Source organism: Cupressus sempervirens, chromosome 6 (assembly GCF_028749045.1).
Source record: "Cupressus sempervirens isolate cs-2001-9-10 chromosome 6, ASM2874904v1, whole genome shotgun sequence".
NCBI classification, from domain to species: domain Eukaryota; kingdom Viridiplantae; phylum Streptophyta; class Pinopsida; order Cupressales; family Cupressaceae; genus Cupressus; species Cupressus sempervirens.
The window spans coordinates 550917771-550942553 of record NC_143123.1 but is presented as its reverse complement, the minus strand read 5'-3'; the positions used below and the strand labels follow the sequence as shown (position 1 = coordinate 550942553).

General features: G+C 36.5%; 1 protein-coding gene across 2 annotated transcripts; it reads left to right on the top strand.

Moving 5' to 3' along the window:
* Positions 1 to 916: 916 nt before the first annotated feature.
* Positions 917 to 24436, top strand: SDG2 (SET domain protein 2). Of its 2 annotated transcripts, XR_016353073.1 has the most exons (22): positions 917 to 1138; positions 1360 to 3336; positions 3568 to 3630; positions 3797 to 5416; positions 5531 to 5982; positions 6076 to 6705; positions 6807 to 6913; positions 7019 to 7907; positions 8023 to 8229; positions 8319 to 8390; positions 17029 to 17139; positions 17269 to 17369; positions 21176 to 21275; positions 21358 to 21453; positions 21620 to 21784; positions 21877 to 22005; positions 22103 to 22156; positions 22251 to 22498; positions 22786 to 22897; positions 23079 to 23187; positions 23483 to 23785; positions 23869 to 24436. XR_016353073.1 is itself a non-coding variant. In XM_089788896.1 (21 exons), the coding sequence occupies exons 2-21, from the start codon at positions 1464 to 1466 to the stop codon at positions 24043 to 24045; spliced, it is 7506 nt and encodes a 2501-aa protein (XP_089645022.1). In that variant the 5' UTR covers positions 917 to 1138; positions 1360 to 1463; the 3' UTR covers positions 24046 to 24436. The 2 variants fall into 2 exon arrangements, 1 of the variants encoding a protein (XP_089645022.1); XM_089788896.1 differs by lacking the exon at positions 22786 to 22897.
* The last annotated feature ends 347 nt before the right edge of the window (positions 24437 to 24783 follow it).

Sequence of the window (24783 nt, the reverse complement as noted above, 5' to 3'; positions counted from 1 at the left end):
TGGAGGATTTCTGTAGATTCAATTTATGAGATGTTTAGAAAATTCGAACCCAATTTATGATATGAAAATTTTAAAGGGGAAATTAATCTTTTGAATTAATTTTTTTTATTGAAAATAATTTCAAAATTGTAGATGTATGTTATTTGAAAATTTGTTTAGGAAAATTTTCATGTAGTAATAGTTGGAAATGCAAAACTAAAGTAATTATTTTTCTTGGAGACTACTTAGAACTAGATGTTGGAATATTCTTGACAAAAGAATTCAAGAGCTTTCAAAAATAGATTTCTTTAAAATATTTTGATCTTTTTTTGTAACTCTAATTTATGAAGTCACAATTGATACTCTCATTAATAAATAAATTGTAAACTACTTTTAAACACTTCATTTAATTTTCATTATGTTTAATGAGGTATGACCCCAACTCCTTAAATATTTGAATTGATTAAAAAATTATAATTTGAAATTTTATGATAGATTGAAGTTTAAAGAATTTTAGAATTGCATTTTTTGATCCATAATCATCTATTTTAATATTCTAGAAATTCTCATATAATCAAATTCAACAACATCATTGATAATCTTAATTAATTAATTCTTATTTTTAAAAATAAAGATAATATTCATACACTACTCAATCTTTAAACCTTATTAAAAACCTCCATACAATCAATGTACTCAAAAGTGCTGACTTTTATCACAACATACCTTCACACACGGAAAAAAAAAAAAAAAAAAACCTTCACAATGTGTTGGACAAGGCAAATTTCTTTTGTGCATGCTCACCAAATGAAGAGGAATTCTCCCTTTTTTGGGATTTTTTTATTAATAGTAATCTATCGTAACCCTTGTTCCAAATCTTAATATCTATATTTTACCCAAATATATATACAGTTGATAAAATCACTAGATTTTTCCCATAGAGAAGCGGAGTCACGAAACGAGGAAAGAATGCCTTCCTCTCCTTTGCAGACAAGAGAAAGGCAAAGAAATAGCTCGAGAAGAAGAACAAGAAGCAGAAGAATCCGCGCGCGGAGGGGAACATCATATACACATTGAATATACGTATGCTGTTCTTGTAGTAGTCTTGGCTGCTGCGTCAAAATCATCCAGAGATCGCGGCTTTGAAACCCTAGATCAGGTATTATGAAGTATCCATGCTCCTCTTACGTTTAATTCTTTGCATTCTTCTGTTGGCTGACCCAACGGGTCAAACCCTAATTTTGTTTTCTTTCAATTCAAACCCTAATTAAGTTTTGGCGGTACATTCAATTTGTTGTTAATATTCTTGGTCCTGATGTTTTGAAAGTGTATTTTTTATTTTTTGAAATTTTGATTTTTGTTGCGTGTCGGTTTTTGCAGATCGAAATCCTGGGCTGAAGTATTGAACTCTGATTCAATATGAGTATTGATAGCCCCGAAGTAGGCTGATTTATCTTATATGTGTTTTATTCTGGGAAACTTGGATGGTTTCCATGGGAGATGGAGGAGTTGCTTGCGTGGTGGCATCACAGAATTTTATGGAGCATTTTAACTCCTCCGAGCCCTTTCGTGGGAACCACGGATTTGAAAAAAGTCAGAATTCCGGGCAGCTCCCAGGTGATGATCAACAGGCTGCGGATAATTCGCAGCGGAACAAGAAGGAAGGGAGTAGTAGTGGTGAATATCATTGTGAAAAGGCTAATAATAATGATGTTGTGGGGAGTAGTAGAGCTAAATTTCACGTTCAAGAGTCTGGAAAGAGTAGTAGTAGTGATGCTATTGTTTCTTCTACTGTGAATACTGCTAGTACTAGTTATTCTGAAGAAGTTGCTGGTGTTGAGTATTCGGATAGGCCAAAGCGATCTTCGAGGTGGGATGTTACAAAGGAAGGCAATGGTTGGGATTCTAGGATTAAAGAAAATGGTGTAGGAGTGGGATTGCGCAGGCATGATGCTGAAGAGAGACATGATGAAAGGCACAAGGAAGTTGAATTGGGTTTGGGCCAGGACAATATTGGAAGAGAACTTCATTATCAAAGTGAAAAGCTTTGTGGGTTGGATGTTCGATTGAAGAGCAGGAGAGGGGTTGTTTCAGATGATTTGCATTCACGTTCGGGGCATTTTGAGTCACCTTCCTGTAAAAATTCAAATGAAAGATATTCAGTTGATAGGTACACAGGGCATTCTAAGTCAAATTCTTCTTCGAGAAGTCATTATGACAGGCATTCAAGGCATTTTGAATTTTCTGCTTCTTCAAGAATTGCACATGAAAGGTATTCTAGTAGGCGGTCTGGAAGTGCAGATAAGGGTGGTTACTATGAGCGGAGCTCCTATGACAATAGGAGATGCCAATATGAAGAAAGGAATGGATACAAGAAGAACAATGCGGATAAGTATTATAACAGATACACTAGCAGCCAGGTATATGATGATAGGAAGTATTATCGCAGGGAAGTTGAATGGAGGGAGAGTCGTCGACATTCGAATTATAGACAATATCATAGTGGCTGGGATCGAGGGGATGATGGCAGGCAATCTCACAGTGGCTGGGGCGAGAGAAATTTGGATGAAAACAGGCAAGCTGACGGAAGGCAATCTCACAGCAGCTGGAATGATCGAGCTTTGGATGATAACAGACATTCTGATAGCAGACAATCTCACAGTGGTTGGGTTGATCAAGTTGTGGATGATGGGAAGGGATGGAATGCAGCTTCATGGGGTAATCGTGGTAGGTCAGCTTACTCCAGCCTCGTAAAGGAGTCAAGGTCCTCAAAGGAAGCGGAAGTCCAATTGAGTGCATCGCCTGCTCAAACTCCTGCTTCTGATTGTTCTGTAAGATTACATGATGAAGTACGAAGTGAATGCAACGATACACACTTGAGTGAACAAAATGTTTTGTCAGAACCTCCTGAACATGAAGAACAATTATGTCGAGGCTGGGTTTATATTGATCAGCTTGGAATAGACCACGGTCCTTCAAAACTTGCGGACCTGAGAATGCTAGTAGACAACGGACAGCTGCAGTCTGATCACTTAATCAAGCGAGAAGGAAGTGATCAATGGGTAACACTAGAAAATGCTGCATCTCCTGTGCCCTGTGGAAATCTATCACTTTTAACATCCAAGTGTTTTCCACAGACTCAGAGTGAACCTGCCAGTGAAATTCCAAGTAATAAAACTGGAGTGGCAGAAAACGACTCAAAAAATGTACAGGTGCCAAATTGTGACAGCATACATTCAGCTTCGCAGGATAGTTCCACTAATGTCTGGTTTGAGGATTTTCATATCGATGAAAGGATAGAAAAACTGATGCAAGGATTTTCTCTCATCCCTGGCAGAGAGAATGAGATTGTTTCAGGTATTGCTTCAATTGTTGTTGCCTTCTATCATTACTGGGATAGTGTTGGGATATCACATGCAAATTATTTGCGTATTCTTGGTTATAAGAATTTGCAGCCTTTTAGGATGTTATTAGTTTGATTTCTTCCACAAGCCACTTTGCTTCTTTGGTTTTTTCTAAGCATATACGGTTCCTTTTTTCATATTTCTGTAGCTTTTGTTGAGGTCTTAAAGATATTGGTTTTTGCAGAAGCTTTGCGCCATGCAGCCCGACATGTGAATCATAGCTTGGAACACAATGCAGAATCTGAAGGTGCTGTTCAAGAATTAGTATGCTCATGTTTTAGTCCTGGGAACCTCTAAGGTTCCTGTAAATTTTGGTTTTCTATGAGCTACTCCATGAGTTTTTAGTAATTTAAATGATTTAACTAGCAAATTGTCATCGGGAGAAGAGTTGAATGTGTTGCTTGTCCTTGCAGGGTCTCCAGGTCTCAAAGATGGCTATGATAAATACTGCAACCGCTGGAGAGACGCAGAGCTTGGTAGAGGGTCTGAAAATGAGTTTAATGTTTCCAAGATAACAACATTAGGTGCAACATTGAAAAAAGATTTGGACTATGATAAAGATGTTTCTACTGCCGTCGGCATACGGGGGGAAGGCTGTTCTCATTTTTCTGGCAGATGGCCATCAAAAGGTGGTGACTGGAAACGAATTGGTGAAAATGTAGGTGGTTGTGACAGGTCCTTGAGGAAAAAAGTTCTTAATGACGGTGCTCCACTGTGTCAGATTTGGAAATCTGAAAGAGTGCTGGATCCACGCAGGTTTGCAAAAGAAGCTTCTTGTTATGCTGCACAATGTAAAAGGCTAGAGGTGCCTCGTTGGGCTTATCAGTGGCAAGAAGAGAAGAATGATCATTTCAATAAGACAGATGTTGCACTCGAAGTTCACTTTCAATCAGGTCAGGGATCAATCACAACCCCAAAAGCACATGCTGCTACGTCGAAGTACCAAGTTTGTACTCCTGTTTCTCAAATTTCAACACCAAGGGGAACTGTGACATCTCATGGTGGACACGAAGTGTTGAAAACTGTAAGGACAAACAATGGGGATTTAAGCAAGATTCTTATAGGAAACAAATTAAATCAGCATGTGTCACCAGCTACAAAAGTCTCAAATATTGGCAAAATCACATCTTCCACATCTTCCTTTCAGTGTGAAATGAAACCCGTACTGAAGAGAAATACCACAATTTTTAAAGAGTCTGGACCTTTAGCATGGGAATTATCTGCCAATAGTCAATACATGGAACCAAAGTTTGCAAAGGCTGAACAGATTCCGGACCCAGAATTGCATTGTAGTCCGCCTGCAGAGGATGTCAGACTGTCACCTTCTAGGGTTGACATATCTGATTTGCGGCAGGCACCGGAAGCTGAAATCACTCAGACAAGTGAAGTAATTTCTTCAGTACATGTTAAAACTGTGAATGATCTAGAATTAGATATGGGAGAATGGTATTACCGTGATGGTGCTGGCCATGAGAGGGGTCCATTAACATTTGCACAACTTCAGATGCATGTTTCTGATGGCATCCTTCAGAAAAATAGCAGTGCTTACAGGAAAAGTGATGATATATGGGTTCCAATATCCCATGAGTTTTCTGCAACTCTGAATTCTCTGGAGAAGGCCATTGTTTTAGATTCTCCATGCCACCCTCCTGGAACTGTCAGTCCAGCATGCAAAGATCCAGAGCAACACGAGCTTCAAGATTGCACACCAAACCATTTTCATAGCCTGTATCCCCAGTTTGTGGGATATACACGAGGCAAGTTGCATGAACATGTTATGAAGTCTTACAAAAGTAGGGACTTTGCAGCAGCTATTGGAGAAGTATTGGATGCCTGGTTAAACCCAAAACAATCAAAAAGTTCCAAGGATGCACACATTTCCAGCATTTCAATATCACGACATTTATCAGCGATTGATAGTGGAGGTAATAAGGACAATGGTTTCAATTTGCATAACTCAGAAGGAAAACTAGAGAGGAATAAAAGCACAAGTTCTTCACAACATAGCAATAATCACAAATTTTCACGTTCAGGTGCAGTATTACTTTTTGTTACTTTTTGGCTTAAGCTTTGACTAACCTTATTGAATTATTGTTTCATCCATTTTCAATTCTGGATCTAATCTTCTTTATCTTACTCTCATCCAGGCTTATATTTATTGGAATCTGAAAAAGTTAGCAGTCATAGCAGATTTGGAGTTGAATTGCCCGATAGTCACAGTCATGGTAAAAATCAAGATACTTCCAAAAGGCGTCAGTTGCAAGTTATTCAAGAAAGTGACAAGAGAAATGATGTTAGAATTGAGTTGCAGGAAGATTTTGATGTTGATAAATCATGTGGAGATTTGGATCAAGAAGCAACTAGTCATTTTGAAGAAGTTAGCAATGCACAAACTAATGTACATGGGAGTATGATGGATGGTCAAATACTTGAGAGGGTTTTCCATTTCCTTGGAAATGACTTAAAATCAATTTCCTCCTCTGCTGCTACTTGCAAACGTTGGAACACTGTTATTCGAACAATGAAGTCAAAGACCAGACGGGTTGACTTTTCTTATTTGGGTCCTGCCTGCAGTGATGTTGTGTTTCAATCAAATATGGTAGGTGATATCTGTCAAATAGTTATGTTTGAGCTCTCAATTTTACCTAAGTTTTTTAAAGGGCATAACTTCTGAACCTCTTTGTTCTTGCAGGGGAGTTACAGAGATGGAAAGATCAAACATCTTATACTCAAAAGTTGCACAAACTTGAGTGCTGATGCTCTGGCCCATTTTCTTCATGGTTGCCCCTCCATTGTCTCCATTGACATAACTGGATGTTATCAATTCAAAGATGTTGCCCGAATGTTTTCTAATGTGAAATGGCAAAGATCTCATGTTCTAGGTCCTAGCAGTAGTGGTGATCAAAGCGAAGAGACACACTGCAAAGTAAAAAGCCTGAAACAAATAAATGACAAATTTTATGGATCATGCAAATCTTCTAGGACTCTGGATATCCATACATCTGATGATTCTGCAGGAAGAAATATGGTTATACCACCAATGGAAGCAGATCAAGGAGAACCCATGGATATAGATGATTTGCATGTTGATAGCAAGATTACAGTAAGCCCTGTCCGCCAGCGTACACACTTGGCTAAACGCTTCAAAGTAAATAGCAATGGGAAATCTGCAAAAATCCAGATGGAAGATGGCAGTTTCAAGGGAGAACGCTTGGGAAGGTCTTCTACTGGCTATGGTGTTAATAAGATGATTGAGAGGCATCTATCTACTACCCTGAAGGATATATTGGGTGTAACCACAAATGATTACTTTATGCAACGGGTATGTTTGTTGTCTGTTTTTATTATTGCTAATCCATTTAAAATTTGAAGAACCTATTTTATGCAGCAGTTCTATTAAGTTTACTTTCTGGAGTGTTTCAGGCATTGAAGATTGAGCAAAGAATAAAATCTGGTGGCTACACTGGACATATGCAGGGCATAAATTCCTTTGCGGATGATGTATTTCTTCTCTGCAGAAAAGCATTCCAGTAAGGATGATTTTAATTTGGTGCTCATTTGATACTTTCTAGTAGAAAACGGAATTCATGATTATGATAGGAATTGCTGTGTTTGGTTATTGTTGATGTTAATAGGGAGCACAAAAAAGGTACCCAAGGACATGTTGCAGCAGAGGCGATATTCAAAGCAGCTCATCGTCACCTCAAAAGCCTTAAAGAAAAGTTTACAAAATTTTTCTCTGGTGATATGCAGCATCAGAAGTCTATAAATGGGAATGAGATGATGCCAAGTTTGGGCAAGGACAAATCTCAGAGTAGCTTATATACAAGTTCAAATGCAAAGAAGAGATATGGGAGGGGAATGGCAATGGGTGCAAAAAGAAGTAAGCGGAGGAGAGGCATGTCTAATAGTGATTGTAGTGACTTCATTGAGGAAGATATGTCAGACCGTGAAAGGAGGTTTTCAAAACAAAAAAAGAGACACTGGTCAGATTCAGAGACTGAAACATCAGAAAGTTCGGGCTTTCTGGAAGAGGAATTTCTAGAAAAAGATGACAAGAATGATATTGATGATTCGGATTTGGATATGAAATTTGACTCTGAAGGTGAAGACAGAGGCTTTTATGAACAAAAGTATGGAATCGAAGACGAGTTGGAGATTAGTGTACGTGAGTGGGGGGCTAGAATGACTACAGAAAGTCTAGTTCCACCCGTCACCAGAAAGTACGAGGTTATTGATGAGTATGTCATAGTGACAGATGAAGATGAAGTACACCGAAAAATGAAGGTGTGTTTACCTGATGATTATGAGAAGAAGCTTAGGGCAGCTCAAGACAACACAGACAACAATTATGCACATCTTGATATCCCAGAATTGAAGGAATTCAGACCAAGGAAACAACTTGGAGTTGAGGTTTTGGAGCAGGAAGTTTATGGTATTGATCCATATACACACAACCTCATTTTTGATACAATGCCAAAGGGAGATTTTAACTTTGATGAACGACACACCATTATTGAAGAAGTATGTATATGGCAGAGCTCCATTGGTGCCTGTTATTTGTTTAATTGCATTGCTTATTATCTTAACAAACACTCAAATTTATTTGGAAGTAACAGCTTGGGAAGAAAATCTGCAGGTGCTTCTTCGGGTTTTAAATGAAAGTGTCAGAGATTACACAGGCACTGGTAAGACACCAATGGAATATCCTCTACAAGATGTTGTTCAGAGGATGATAGTGCAGGCTGATAAATGTGGTGATGTCTGCAAGCAGACATTTTTTCAAGGTCTTTTGAAGACCATGCAAAGTCGTGAGTCAACTGAAAAATATGTCGCATATAGGAAGGTATGAAATGACTTCCTAATGCCTATGCAAAATTATGTTCCCAGTGTTAGTCAATTTCATTTATTTGATACCAATTATATTTCTCATAGGGGCTTGGAGTTGTTTGCAACAAGGAGGGTGGATTTGAGAAAGATGACTTTGTTGTAGAGTTCTTGGGCGAGGTAATGTATACTGTGATAGTGGCTTTCTAGTTTTTTGTAATCACACTTCCTGTCCAGAGACTACAATGTTTTGACAGTATGCAGATTGAAAGCTAGCATCAGTACAGATGCTCAAAATTCATCTATTAAAAATTCTTATTGACAAAGCTGCCCCTTTTGACTTTGTTTTGTTTAAGCTCTGTCAAAATTGTACTTGAGTAGAAATTGTACTACTAATAATTCCATCAAATGAAAAACATCAGAATATGTATTTGTTTTTAATGTTTAAAAGGTTTAACACAAGAAAGAAGTTGCTACTGTACAGATAGTCACAGTTAAGTGTTTGATCACCAGAATGCTTTTTATCAACAAAAACTATGCATTGTACTGGACATCATGTTTTAAGTAATGAGAGTGTTTGCTGTAGTCTATTGAGTACTGTCTTGATACGCAACAGATCTCACAGGTTCAAGCAGAATAAAGAAATGTTAAAGATCTATCCAACCTTGTATTCGTGACTGGTGTGGTGTGTATGTAAGGTCTGGAGATATTTACATGTGAGAATTTTGATGTGCATTGAAATATGCACAGCTGCATGCTTGAGTGCCTGTGTGTAGGAGATGCTAGCAAACTTGTCAAGACCACTGGCTTAAACTCAATGGAGTTTAAGTTGTAACTAGTAGTCATACTCGGAGATTATTATATTTGGGTAAACTGTAGAAAAAGATTACTTATCATTTGTTTCCTATCTCTATTTTTGGGCTTCGTTTGATCAGAAGAAACTAGAAAGGGCGTAGTTGTAATTTTAATGAGAAAAAAACAGCAAAACAAAATTTGAAGATTTTAAAAAAAAATGGATTTAACTGGGAAAAACCAGATTTCCAAAAAATGTAGAAAAGCAGAAAAAGAAAGAAAGAACCTATTGTTTTCAAATATAAAGGCTCTTTATTAGCTTATAAATATATAGAGCAAATAAAAATGAGATTTTAGTCCATCGATTGTGGAATATAATTTGTGTCTTTATGTTCAAATCATTGATTATATTATATTTCAAAATGCATAGTGCATAAATGATAACTAAATAGTAGATACTAGTAGTTCTCAAAGTTTCAATTACAATCTGCTTTGTACAGAATCAACCTACAAACTAAGTATGAAGTAAAAAAAAATCAGATGTAGGTGATAATTTGCTGCTACAATGAGAACTGCACTAAAGGGCTGCAGGTCCTGATGATAAAATTCTTAGGTCAGAGCCTCTCATAAGTCTTTAAAGTGCATCAATATTAATGTTGACCTCCTTTAGGGTATCAAAATCATCAGGATCTTGTAGGACATCATCATTTTCAATCATAGTAACATGGGGACGCACCGGGGACTTGGGGACTTTGTTCCCCTGTCCCCAGCAGTGCCACCAGATTCCGCCACCTCTGCTGAGGATGGGGAGATGTCCCGGTGTTGACCATTGCTAATTTGATTATTTATGTTCAATGTTTGATGTTCCAATTCAATGCAATGTTCAAGTATTTACTCATTTACATCTTTATATCTTATGTGGCAATACATCTTTTCATAACTAGCATTTTAAGTACCATATATATAGTATATACACCCCCTTCCGCCCCCCTGTCCCAGAAACTTATCCCTCCATTTTGCCGTTCCTTCATCCCCTAGGGGGGTGTAACTTTGTTTTCAATCCATTCATAATCTTGATTGATCTTGCTGAGGTTGATTTTCTGGTCTCCCTTGACGGTACCTGATTATTTCCAGACCGAGTTAAGCATGTACAATGCTAAACAATTGCTAGTGCAGTGACACGAGTGCAGAAACTGACTCATATCCCTTCTATGTAATACTTGCCACACATATTCAATAGAGATGGGTTAGTGATAAAAACAGTCATCAGATTCATTTTCATTGGCAAGATTACATATAAAAACAATGACAAGAATCCATTCTCAGCAGAGGGACTAACATTAAAACGTTATGAAGGGTGCTTGAAATGAGAACTACTGTATCTGACAAGTGATAACCCATTACACCATTAACTCATCTAGATGTATTGATTGTGGGATTAATGAAATTGTTATTTCTCTTAAATGATCATGTACACCTATGTAAAACTAAACATCATACTATATTTAGAAGAAGATTACCTAAACTGCATTGGAGCTAAAATACGTAAATATAGCGAGGCAGAGTATTTTATATCAGATGAAGGCTACTGAAAACACAGCATTTGAACTGTAATATATGAACACAGCTAGGCGGAAGCAAGCAACAAGAAGGAAATATTTCTTCTTTAGACCCAAAAACAATTATCGATTGTTCTTCCAAGTAAGTCCTTGAGATTATCTGGAGTTCTGACCATACCAATATTTTGCTTCAAGTGCAGCTTGGAAAATAAATTCTCATATTTGAGTGTTGAAAACCATAACGCGTCCAGAAAATCAGCTGCAAAAGTAAAATTAGTCAAAAACAGTAAAGGAATGGTTGATTTGTGATTACATGCTATCTGGGTGTTTGGATTGTAATTTTTTCATGTTTATTTTGAGAAAAAATCACCAGCTATTTCATTAAAAAACTGTGATTTTGCAGAGGAAACAAATCTCCAAATTGGATGTTTTACATATGATCCATTGCTTTTTTTACACGTTAACGCTTATCTGACTTTGTGAAAGATCAATTGTTTATTTGTATAATTCTGATCTACGATTTATGAATTTCTGATTGAATATCTTGTAAACATTTTTTGAATCTTTGATAAAGTCTATTATAAACTCAATGCTATTTTCAATTTATCCATGTTTTTAAAAGATAGTCGTATCACATTACAAAAAATGTTTTGGCCTTAATTTGATGTGTTGATTGATGCGACCCCTTGGAATAGGATTTAAATTACATACAAATTTGTCAAGTCAATATTGGAAATGATGTTGGGCTGGACCTATGGGTGCCTGTTTTGCAATGTATCCTCCATGAACTGCACTCAACTATTTTGTTTATTAATTAAAATATACCATCTTTCCTTGTTAGTTTTTAGTTAATTTTTTTAACAACATTCTGACCCTATTCCATGATGATGAAATTGATATATAAAAAATATGTTATATATGATTATTTTTAGTTAATTAGTTGTGATTATAAGTAGTGAATTTAATTGAACCATAAATGCTATATGTAACATTCTGGGTTAGAAAGGTGCAATGATGCAGACAAAATATGGGCATTCTATTATGAGTAGGTTTTAAAATGTCTAGCTTCAAGCTTGTCTCTGATGATGGGTGGAGTGTGATCTGACTTGATGCTTAAACAATATATGCAGTATAACTTGGGCAAATCTTGCAAAAAATATATTAGATTGGATGGGTGAACTAAAGTAAATTATATATGATAAATTTTGATAACTGACACAATAAAATCAACTAAACCCTTGTTCTAAAATGCTAATGTTACACTTTTGATGAATATTAGCACCAAAAAAATTCTTTATTTAGTAACCTTTAACGTATTACGTAAGCCTTTTGTGCACTGAGTGGCTTAAGATTCAAAAGAGTCTATATTTTATGAGGTAAATAGGCATTCTACTACAGCAGGGAAGTAGAACGGAGTACATAAAATTGGATGAATCATAGATTGTTTTGTGCTTGAAATGACTTTTCTAAAGCATTTTAGCCATACCTTGAAACTGAATACTTTGAAGGATAAATAATTTGTTTTCTGTATTCTGTGGAGTACACAACCAAGCATCACATCCATAATATTACTTCTTGAATTTGCTATTTTTTAGATCCACTGTAGTGTACAGAAGTGTTTATTCTATAAACTTCTAAGGTAGCTGTCAAGTACAATGATACTTGTTCCTTGGCTACCAAGTGTTACCATTTGGAGCGAATGGTATCCAACTTTTTGCAAAGACTTAATCTGTTGCTCTGTTACCAGATTCAGTGTACTAATGCAAGAGAAAATTTTGATTCTGCATCATATGTTTTAACCCCCTTGATCAAAAACTGGTGGCTGATTGGGATATTTGAGTATTGTGAAGTTGTGAATGTGAAAGAAACTGGGACCTATAAGCTATCAATAATCCACATTTTTAACTAGATATAATCATCTTAGTCCTTGTTAAATGCAAGCGTAACATAGCACGAGTAGATTATTTGGGTTTGTATACTCCTGCCCTAACAGCATAAAAATCTACGACAGGAGATATGAAACTTGAGTAGATTCTCATCTAGACAACATTAAAAATCTGGGAAAAATATTTTTCTATCACCTTCATAAATATGTAATCATCTAAGACATGAGAAAAAACTAAAATATTTAATTATAAATATCTTATATTCTATCATGAGTATACACTTAAGCATTATCCATTTATGCATAGGCAACATATACACATACACTCACAAATATACATACAGACACACACACACCACCACCACAAGTGATTGTGAGAGTTGAAAAGTTGTTTCAGTGTGACACACCAAATATAATATATTTGAAGTTTGTACATAGCAAAATTCCAAAACAATGAAGAACCATTCAACATTCAACATAGTGACATATTGATATGATTGATGATTCATATAAATGAAATTATTGTTCAAATTTGAAATATTATATATCATAAAGATGATTATGATTACAATGACAAGAGTAGCATGGCGTGATATAATGAATCATGATCAATATTAAACTCATAGTGAGTATAAAGTTCTACAAATGTCAAAATCTAAAATCATGTCAAAATGACGAAATGTAACAATGGGAGGTCTCTAATGACTAATCATCTTCTAAGCCAAAGTTCCGTCAAATGAACACCAACTAGCCCTGTATGGGCTTTTATTGCAGCCTCGTCCTCATCAATCTGAGCTGGATCCTTTGGCTCTACATTCCATCATATTGTTGGGCTCTCTTTGTACCAACGTGTCTTGTGATCCACTATACGCAAGACACTGTGTACAATACCTAGCTTCTTCACTCTCTTAGAGGTAAGTCTGTTCCTCTTAAGGGAGTCGATGAAGTTGTATGTCGACCAGTTCCTCTTTGCAACCAAGGAACTAGAAACCTGAGATAGCAAACAAATGGTCATTGTGAGAATTAGAAAATTAGAAAACTAAAACTCTAAAATTAAATTTTTTAAAACTCGAGTAGGTTATAACTCATAAAGATGAGGAACTACAAACTTGAGAAAGGAATTAGGTGGTTAGTGTGGTAATCTTTGCTCTTTGTGATCCATGGCATTTCCACTACAATATGGGATGCTTCATTGCCATAGTTCTAAGATCCGTTTTTGCCAAATTTGAGTATCCCGAAACTTAATGTCATGTCTCGTAAACATACCAACAGCAAAATTTATTTTTGAAGTTACTAATCTCTAGATACTAATGAGTATTGATTCTATTGAATTAACAATTACTCGTAAGACTGGCGAACTCTGTCCACTCTAAGTGAATCTGGGCAACAGTCTCATTATCAATCATCTTACCAATGCATCAGAAGATCCCGACCTTCATATCATCATCTTGAAGTGGTGTAACTCTACTTGGCCTAGGAATGTACCACTTAGGGTTCAACACGTAGGCAGCCATGTGCAAAGGAGTGTTCAACTTCTCTCACCTGTGGTAAATGATAGGTTGAATGTGCTCAGTATAGAATGCTAGAGTGGCGTCTATCTCATGCACAACCACCCTCATCTAGCCAAGCATGGAATTGATGAACTCATAAACCTCTCCAAGGGTAGATGAATCCCCATCACCATATTTGATGACCTCAAAACTAGAGAAATAATGGAGACTGTATTTTGCATCAACCTGAAAGTGATCACTCTTCACTATCTCCTTCACCCTCTTCCCCTACCCTGTTTTGGACTTAGCCCATCGATTCAATTCCTATCTCATAACCATGAGTTGCAGTGGCTCTAGCAACTCAAGCATTCTCTCCAAGAGAATGTAATATGAAACATATCTAGTCTCAATTGGTTTCAGGAACTCCTTCGCGAAGCCCTTGAAGAGTGCATGTGAAGTATGGTGATTGCAAACAAACATCTGCACCTCTCTACCAACATTAACCACTTGTCTAATCCAGTCGATTTCCCCATTTCCTTGAGTGCATTGTTCATGGCATGCACACAACATGGTGTCCACCAAATATGTCTATAGGAGGCCTCAACAAGCCTCCTTGCAGCTTTGTACACGTGCAACACTTGTCACTGCTTGGGCCACATTTTATGATCCAACCTCCTCAATGGCCTCCCTAAGGATGTGAAACTGGAAATCAACATCTTTACAATGCCTTGAACAATCAGTTGGCTTCAAATAGTATGGGCCCTCAACGCATGTGACCCCCTCAACGCATGTGACCATGATTTGATGAGTGGACGATGGCTAATGTCCACCACCCATCCATAATAATGTTGCAACCCGATTCCATCTAACATGCCTTCATCGTTTCCATCAAAACCCCAACCTTCTTATACTGCCTATCCAAGACCATGGTCCTCAATTTGTGCTCACTAGGTGGCACAAAGGATGGCCCTCTGTCCTTTGTCACCATAGACTTCATCTTCCTATAATAGGGAAATCGAGTAACATGCAATGGGATGCCAGTGACAAATAAGAATTCACCAATGGCATCATCTAGCTGATCCTTTGTGGACATTAAATAAATCAGCAATGGGGTTATTAGTGCTAGAACTTCCTACCTTCCTTTTACCCTTGCTGCTGTCCCCTGCTGAGTTATGAATGTATGAAGGAATGGAAGCTGATTTTAAATGTCCCCTCTCACTGATGCAAGATATATGTAGAAGTATCTCGCCTCCCATATGACTGCTGAATAGCCTGGATCTGTTGCCTACCAGCCAAAGATCAAGGCACTGAAACTGCACTATCATCAATAATGCCCTACAATTTGTTTATCTCAATTCTATACTTCTTCAGCATTTCCAAAGAATTTGCAAGAACTCACACCATATTCAGTCCAAAGGAGAAGGTTTGAATAAACTTTAGTAATGCTGCCATGCCATTCTACACCATGAAAACTAAATTTCCATCCGTGTACCGCCACTTGTAGCTGTAGAAAGTGACTTTGATAGAAAACTGTTTTAGAGGGGATTTTGGATCAAAACGACCCCCAGCAAATGGTGCCAAAGTCTCAAAGGGGCAATCAATAGAAGGTGCTTCTGGTGCAACATAATGAGGTTTGGATTCTGCCTCTGGATCAGCCTCTTACTCAGATAAACTGGCACTTTGACTTCCCTCATGCACTTTCATGTCTTCTACACTTCGACTAGAGGCCATTCATACACTGCATTTCACAAAATCATAGATTTCATCCTAATTGGTAAAATAAAGAAATTGAAATAAGTTTAAGCATAAGTTAATAACCAAATAATATTTTCAGCATAATGACATAATGATAATGCATTCAAAATTAAAATTTCAACAAGAAAAAAACTAACAAGATACCAACACAAATTATAAAGATTTAAAAATTAAAGTTGAACTCAAACAATGCATTCTAATGACAAATTTGAACATGTTTTTTTTGGAAAAAAATGTAACAAACTAGAATGAAAATCCAAAATTAAATCAAAATGTAAAACCAAGAAAATAGTAAAATAGAAGACTTAAAACCTACCTTGTGCTTGGTGAATCACTTGCAGGATTGAATCTTCTTGCTCCTCTTCCTCCTCTCGATCTTGCAATCACTTGCAAAATTTGCTATCCAAGTTCTCCCAAACTCTTCATCTCACTTTGCTCTCAGCTGTTGTAGAAATTTTTGTAGGGGTTTGGGTATGTTCATACAAATAAATATGTATGTATATTTTTATGCACACACACGTGTAGTCATATACCTATGTATAAGATAAACAAAACCATTACAGATTTCAAATTTGCACACACACATGTATAGTTATATACCTATCATCTATGTATAAGATAAACAAAACAATTACAGATTTCAAATTTGGAAACATATCATTATAATTTAAATTCAGATTTCTGTATCAAAAAGATCAAGCCAGAATCTCATGGTAGATAAGTTCAGAGTTCGCTAATCAGCAGTCTAGGTCTAAAAATATCGAACTAGAAACACTAAACATCTCGGCATTTAAAAACACAAATCCCAGGTGTGTACCTGTAGGAGATTCATTTCAGAATCAGATTCCGGCACTTTCGTACCCTGGAATGCCCATAAAAGTTCCACTGTTAAGCAACTTAGGTTTTTGGCATTTTGCAGGATTTCATTGCTAATGAAATCTACTTCAGTAAACCATCATCAGATTAATGCTGCTATTCTCAAGCTGTATCAGAGTCTTCAATCGGATCTGCATGAATACGTTCAATTTATTTAGATACAATATCTTATCAAACAAAGAATCAAGTGTTGGAAATATAACAAGTGAAATAAGGATATTCAGCTCAAATCCATAATCTTAATAGTGAGAAGCTGATTATACATGGGACACCTAGTAAGCATAAAAGCGAGTTTTAAAATGCAGGTACATTATGCAGAAAACTAATTAATAGTTAGATTTAGTGTTCATGGAACAAACAGATTATGATTTTTAATTTTTTTAAATTAGCGTTTACAAATTTTTTATTTGGTTTTACAAAATTGATAAACATAACTAATATATATTCTGACTGTTCTGCAGGTTTATCCTGCTTGGAGATGGTATGAGAAGCAGGATGGGATCAGGTCTTTTCAGAAGAAGGATAAAGACCCTGCCCCAGAGTTCTATAATATTGTTTTAGAGAGGCCAAAGGTAAGAAAATCCTCTTTTGCATTTTCATGTTTGGTGGAATAGATGCTGTCAATGTATTTTTCACCAAATATAAGATTATATGTAAATCATTATGCAAAAGCTTATATGGTTTATGATTTCAATTTGCAGAGTGATGGCGCAGGGTATGATTTAGTCGTGGTTGATGCGATGCACAAGGCTAATTATGCCAGCCGTATTTGTCACTCCTGTCGACCTAATTGTGAAGCCAAGTAAATTTCTGACTACTTTTTTCCTTACTAGAACTTTATATGCACTTGTTCAATTAAAAATAAAAACACTTGAACTGATTGCATTATTCCACAGTTTCCAGAAATATATTAAAGAAAAATGCAGCAATTCTAGTGTCGTTACTTTCACGCTTGAGCTTGATACACATCATGGTAGGCTTTTTCTTTGTTTGGTGAAGTTTGACTGTTAACTGGAACCATCTGGGGACACCACAAACTGGAGGCCTGATCCCCAAGCATTAATGCTGTTCAAGCCCACAATTTCAATTGCGCAGCAGAGTTTTGAAGCCTGTGAGTTCAGTGGCTCATCACAGACTTGAACTTGGACTGCTTTTTTAATATTGCCACAACTTAAACATCATAACATGCCCCGAGCAGCACATGTCATGGTGAATCTTTATTTTCTTATGTCAAATATTTAATTCTTTTAGTTTGCGAAACCTGAATAGACACTTTTATGTGCCTGTTGTCTCTGTCATAATGCCAAGCTGTATGCCTGGGACCAATTTTCTATTTATAGTAATTGTGGTCTCTTCCAAACTCTTCTGTGTTGTTATTAGCTCGTGAGTAATTAATTAGGTTCTTTCTGACTCTTGATGGGCTTGAAAGATACTATTGGCTAGAAATTTTGAAATACACATCATTGACTTGACAAATTGAAGGTGTAAATGGAATTCAACTTCTTGGGTTTAAAACAGTGTTACGCCGGTGCTTGGGTATGTTGGGGTGGGCTTCCGGGATGTGGTGGGGGGCTCAATTTTGGGAAATAGATACAGAACTTGAGATTTTAGTTATGAATGATGTTTCATTATAACCTACCAAATTGAAATACTTGATTCTAGCAAAATTGAAACATGAACCAGAACTGTTTAACATTCAACACAGTAACATAATATATACCTAGCAGTAACATTTAAAAATCATAATCCAAACAGAAATTTAAATACACATTTCGACACCACTGTGGTTGTGGAATGGCAGAGCTGGGGGTATTTGGGTACTCCAAGTACTTGGTGCAGGGATGTCCCAGAGACTTGTACTTCGAGGTTGTTTTTTTGGGGGGGTGCAAGTCCCCTGTTTTCACTGGTTTAAAATGGAAAAAAAACGTATTGCACTAATAAATGCTATACTACTCTAAATATGGAATAAGACACTATTGTATTTCTTTACAATATCATACCTAGAAGGATTAAAAAACATAAAATGGTTAAATAAATAATATTCAATTTTAATTTGGCAGACCCAATTCTGACTCGGATTCAGTGGCTCAGCAAAGTTACTTGGCAAAATTTGCATTCATAAAAAGTTAACACACGTAAATTGTAAGATAATCTTGAAAAACATGCATAATGATAAAACTGAATTTACAGAAGTTTCAAATAGTTTTTCTATCAATTAAAATACAAAACAGGTTATAAATGCACATCAGTGGCATATGATTATATAATCACAAAAGCTTCTCATTAGTTTTACAGTTTTTCTGTGGATAACATGGGCCTAAAGCAAATTCGGTTTCGCCTTTTGAAAACAGAGTAGGACCCATTTCTTGAGGTAGTTTTCTCAAGTTTCATATGGCTGAGCCTCTGGCAGAATAATGAGCTCACTGACAAACTTAGGTCATGATATGGGATGGAGTCAAGAGGCAGAATGATTGCCACGAAGTCCAGTATAAGGCCTTCGAAACCACAGACCTTTAGACTCATGAGCTTTTGATGATTTTGTCTTCATGTTGAAAGAGTGAGCAAATTTTTTTTTTTTTTTTTCAAATGACTGTTTTGATGCTGTTTTGGCCACGGACCTTTTTTTGCATGAATTTGTCTAACTTGCTATTGCCTTGCTTAGAATTATGGAAAAATTCACTCCACTCTTGCCAGTAAGTTGGCTAGGAAGTGTGACAGGAACTCACAAGTTTGTGAGTTTTAAACTACTGATTTAGTTCTGCCTAAGTTAACTTGGTTCCTTTATTTGAGGTTGGGTTCTGGTTCTCCTCTGGGTTCCACTTGGGCTCCTGTGGTAGGAACTAGGTTGCCTGGGCTGAACCTGGGTGCACCTGTGGCTGTGAGTGCCAAAAATGAGCCTCACATGCTTTGGGAAACTATTTTGCACCCCAAAAAATCCATTTGCAAATACATTTTTAACTTTTGCAATTATGGATATGATTTTATTGGCAATTATGGATTTATTAGTATCACACTTCTAACTTATAATTGTGGTAATATGGGTATGACCACCCCTCATGCCTAATGGTACCCAGCATGGAGTGTGGTTCAACTGAAGTTGAACCAAATGCTGACCTTGATGCCTATGATCACCGTGAGGAAGGAATACGAATATTAAATATAAACTATGTCTTGCAATTTGAATTTCTGTTCTGTAATGACATTTTGAAAGTTTTGCAAATTATAAATATGATATATGTGGTATTTTATTTATAATTTTATTGTCAATTATGGATTTATGAGTATCATGCTTCTAACTTGTTATGTTTATTGTTTTTTGAAGTTTTGAACATGTATGACATATATATATATATATACTGAACATGAACCCAAAGAATTTTTCTTTTTGCTGAACACATTTACCCAAACCTGTATCAGAATTAGGATCAGTAATGTAGATTTCTGCTAATCACTCTCAAATTCTAGTTTCGTATCAAATTCTCAATCAAGTATGGAAAATCCTTTACAGTATGGCTCAGAGTACAGAAATGTTGCTTTTTCTATCTGATGAAGCCCAAACTAGTTTTTATTATTTTCTTTGTAAAGCTAGGTTGGGTGTTCAATATATGTAAGAAACTCCTAGGGTGGGGGTATGTGGGATGGCAGGTCCCAGTGAGGTTGAGAGGCAATACCCCTGTCACCATATGGACCTCAATGGCACATCCCATTAAAAAACAATTTCCACTTTTAACCAAGTTCTAAGCTCTTAAAAAAAATAATTTTCGGGTTTATAACATGTGATTAAAAGATGCCATAAAACCATGATTTATTCATTATTCAAAATATTTGTGTTCAATTGCAGTTTGTTAAATAAACCACAGTTTACTGCTTATAATTGACCAAAAAGAATACTTTACAATTTTAAACAACAGGTCAGTTCAAATTGGCCAGGCCCCAATACTGGGCCACAGTTAATGGCCAGTTATCTAGACTTCAGAAATTAAAAGTTAAAACATTTTTATTTGTGTGGTTCTAACTTCCATGCATGTGGTTTGGTTCTAACTTCCATGCATGTGGTTTGGTTCTTACTTCCATGCATGCAGCTCCACAATAGTACTAAGAATTACGCTGACTCAGTTCTGAGAGCCATCAATATAAGCAGAAGCGATCTATATCTGTTAATTGTGCAATTGTTTTTCCATTATTTGAAATGAAAAACAATTGCTATATCTATTCTCATTTCTGATTGGCTAACTTTCTTCTGCGATCAACTTAATTATAACTTGTGCAGTTTGAAGTACAAAATTCCAAAAGTGCAGATATATCTGTGGGTTTTGAAAACACTAAATATTTAACCATTTTACTTGGCACAACTTTTTTTTGCTTCTTGACTAGCTTTCTCAGTCAAATTAGCTGCCTTCTTAGGATCTCTTAGGAAAATCATGGCCCAAAAGCCATAACATTTGAGTCAATATTAGATGATAGAAAGAAGCTATTGCCTTTAAGCATATAATATAATTTATTTTTACACGAAGATAAGATGTATGTACAAGCCAGGTCATTGGCTGCTTCGATATTTTTATTGATTTATTTGATTGTTGATTACTTCTTCCATATTCTCTGAAACAGGGTTACTGCCGTTGAAGGACAATACCAAATAGGCCTATATACTTTACGACCTATTCAGTATGGGGAAGAAATCACATTTGATTATAATTCCTTAACAGAAGTAAGAATATCTGACATAACTGTTATTAAGAGCCTGATGGAATTCAATTTTATTTTTAACTGACTGCACGGACTTTTTGCAGAGCAAGGAAGAGTACGAGGCATCTGTGTGCTTGTGTGGTACTTATGGTTGCAGAGGTAGCTACTTAAATCTTGCTGGGGCAGGGGCCTATCAAAAGGTGATGTTCGTCAATTCAATCAGGCACAGTGGCAGACACCATTGTAGTGTAGTTTCTGTGCTACATCATCTTTTCCAGTTTCTTGATATGGCATATCATTAATGACATGCATAAATTGCAGTATGGCAACAAATTTTAACTAGTTGTGGGTTGGTACTTGTATCAGGTCCTGAAGGAGTGCCACAGTATATTAAACAGACATCACTTGCTCCTGGAAGCTTGCACCAATTCTGTTTCTCAAGAAGACTTGAATGATTTGCGCAATGCAGGTGTTGGGACTTGTCTACTGTCGGGATTACCTGGCTGGGCAATAGCATATTCAGCTCGTGTGGTGTGTTGGATTATCACTTATTATTTTCATAGTAAGATTTGTTTTCATGTACCAAGGATAATACTTATTTTCTGCCCTTCCATTGACACCAGGTGAGATTTATGAATCTCGAAAGAAGCAGGCTTCCTGACCAAATAATAAAGCATATTAGAAAAGAAAGGAGGAAAGCTGGTTTTGAGATTTCGTATGGATTTGATGAAAGGGGTGAGGCAGAGGTTCAGGTATGAAAGTAAGGTGTACTTATATCAGGTAGTTAACAATTTCACAAAAGACATATTTGCTTAGTATGACCAAATTGTATCTTGTCTTTGGGGCCAGGCAGAGGGATTCTACAGTCAAAGGCTTCATAACCTTGCCATTACTCTTGACAAGGTAGATGGACTGATTTGATCTGTTTGGTAAAATATATAGGGCTCCTATTCAATGTAGATAATTCCTCTCTGATTATGGTTTCTTTCCCTGTCAGGCAAGGTACATAATAAGGAATATTCATCAAGACCCAGAAAAAGCTCCTCCACCTTTACGGAAGCTCGATGCTACAGAAGTAGTTTCACTACTTTGGAAGGGTGAGAATTCGTTGGTTGAGGAGTTATTGCAATGCATGGCAAACCATGTTGATGCGGAAAGGTTGAACCGCTTGAAGCAACAGGTTCATATGCGTGAACTAAGTGGTTCCAAGAATATAGAGAAAAGTTTACGTGAATCTTTGTTGTGGTAAGAATTATATGAATTGCTTCACAGTTAAATCTGTTGATTAGGAAAGAGCCAGTCTGTATCTTCAAGTGAAAGCCAATTTAACAATTTTTTAAGGTTAATATGCTTATGGAAAAGAGGAGCATACAATTCACCATTTTTTAATTTTAAATAGTTGTATAATGTGTGGCACTTTTCTAATATGCATGTACTAAGTTGTTCCAGGAATATACAAAAATGTCTGAATCTTTTTTATGGAAAGAATTGTGTGAACTACTTCTCAGTTTTTGGTTTCATCTGTGAATTAGGAAAGAGCCCGTCTTTCTCTGCAAGTATAGGTAGCATGTGTGGCACTTTTGTAATATGCGTGATCTAAGTTGTTCCAAGAATATACAGAAATGTTTGTGAATCTTTTTTGTGGTAAGAATTATGTGAATTACTTCTGAGTTTTCAGTTTCATCTGTGAATTAGGAAAGAGCCTGTCTTTATCTGCTAGTAAAGGCCTACTTAACAACTTTATAGGCTAATGTACTTGTGGAAAAGCTAGTAACATACAAGCCACTCGTTTTATTTTTAAAATAATTGTCATTATTGGCTACAGGTTAAGAGATGAGTTGCAGAATATGCCATCATCATGTAGATGTCGTCATGATGCTGCTGCAGATTTGATTCACTTGTATGCATATACAAAATGCTTCTTTAAAAGTCTTGTAAGTCGTGATCAATTCAACCCAAAAGAGGGCGTTTTATTTGTTCACACTCAAGACCACTTATATTCACTGTTACTGTATATGCATGTTTGTGAGTACTACAAGCTTTGAGATGCATAGTCAGAATTTAGAAGCACCTCAAAGTGGTGAATTGTATAGCCATGCTAGTTACCTTGTCTTAATGCATTTAGTGACAAATTACAATATCTTCTGCATATAATCCGTAGAACTAAGAAAACCATTTCAATAGTTATCTGATGCAGAATTTTTATTATTTTGTTGTTATTGGCCACAGGATTATGGTCCTTTAGTATCTCCGCCTCTGTATATCAGTCCCCTTGATCTGGGTCCTAAGTATGCGGACAGCTTGGGAGCAGGGTTTCAAGAGTGGCAAAAAAAATACAGCAAGGACTATGCACTAGGTCAGCTCATCTATTGGTTCAAGCAGACTTCCTCAGACCCTGGCGCTACCCTAAATAAAGCACGGAGAGGTTGCTTAGTTCTTCCAGACATCTCATCATGCTATGCCAAAACCCACAAACAAGAATTATCCCATGATTATGGCTTTAAAGAGCATGCAGAGCTGATAAGGAGGATGGTGAGTAGTGTGATTAATGTTGTTCTTGATTAATTAGAATTCTTTTGAAACAATGTTCCATAATACTCTCATATTCTTTACAGGAGCGAGAACCTCAAAAGCCATGGCCAAGGGGTGAATTTTGGGAATTCAAGAATAATAGGGGTCTTTTAGGGAGCCCCATGTTTGATGCTGTTATGAATAACTCATCTTTAGATAAAGAGATGATGCAGTGGCTGAGAAGTCGGTCTAGTCTGTTTGAGGGTTTGTATTATCATTGACACTGATTCACACATTGTTTTGGAATGATTATTCCATTGATCTAGAGCTCCTTGTGTGCATATGCTATGGGAAGCGGTAATCATCTCAAAACAACAGTGTATCTCTTGAGATGTTCTTTGTACAGGTTTTGTACTTCATATTCCATATGTAGCAATGTTACCTTGCTCCCATACAGCTGCTTTCTTCTTGATTGATTGTATTGAGGACTCCTGAAAATTCAAAGTGGGTTGCAGCTGCCTTTACAAGCCTTTCTGTATTATTCTTTACTAGCAGAGAGATTTCTCGTTTTTTAGAGAAAGCTCCTTTCCTGATTTATTACAGGGCATTTGCACCTTGGAATGACTCGGATGTCTGAAGTGTCTATTAAATGGATAGCTTCACATCTTCTAATTCAGGTGTCATCAATTTTATTTTGTTATGGTCCATTTGTAGATTAAAATTTCTTCACTTGTACAGCTGTGTGACAATTATGGCTTATGCTCAATTTTTATCATTCTTGAATCTCTTCTTGTGCTCTTACAGCTTGCATCCTTTTATTTTCATCGTGCTACATTTATCCATCTCAATTTTAGTAACTCGTGAACATTATCACTACTGACCATTGTAAGGATGAAATCCAACATATTGCAACGCATGTGAGAGTGTTACTGTTGGCCATTCTTTAACTGACAGGAGTCAAATGCGGCGACGTGTTTTTTTTTTCGTGGTTTCAAGGATTTCTTGAATACGTGGCTGGT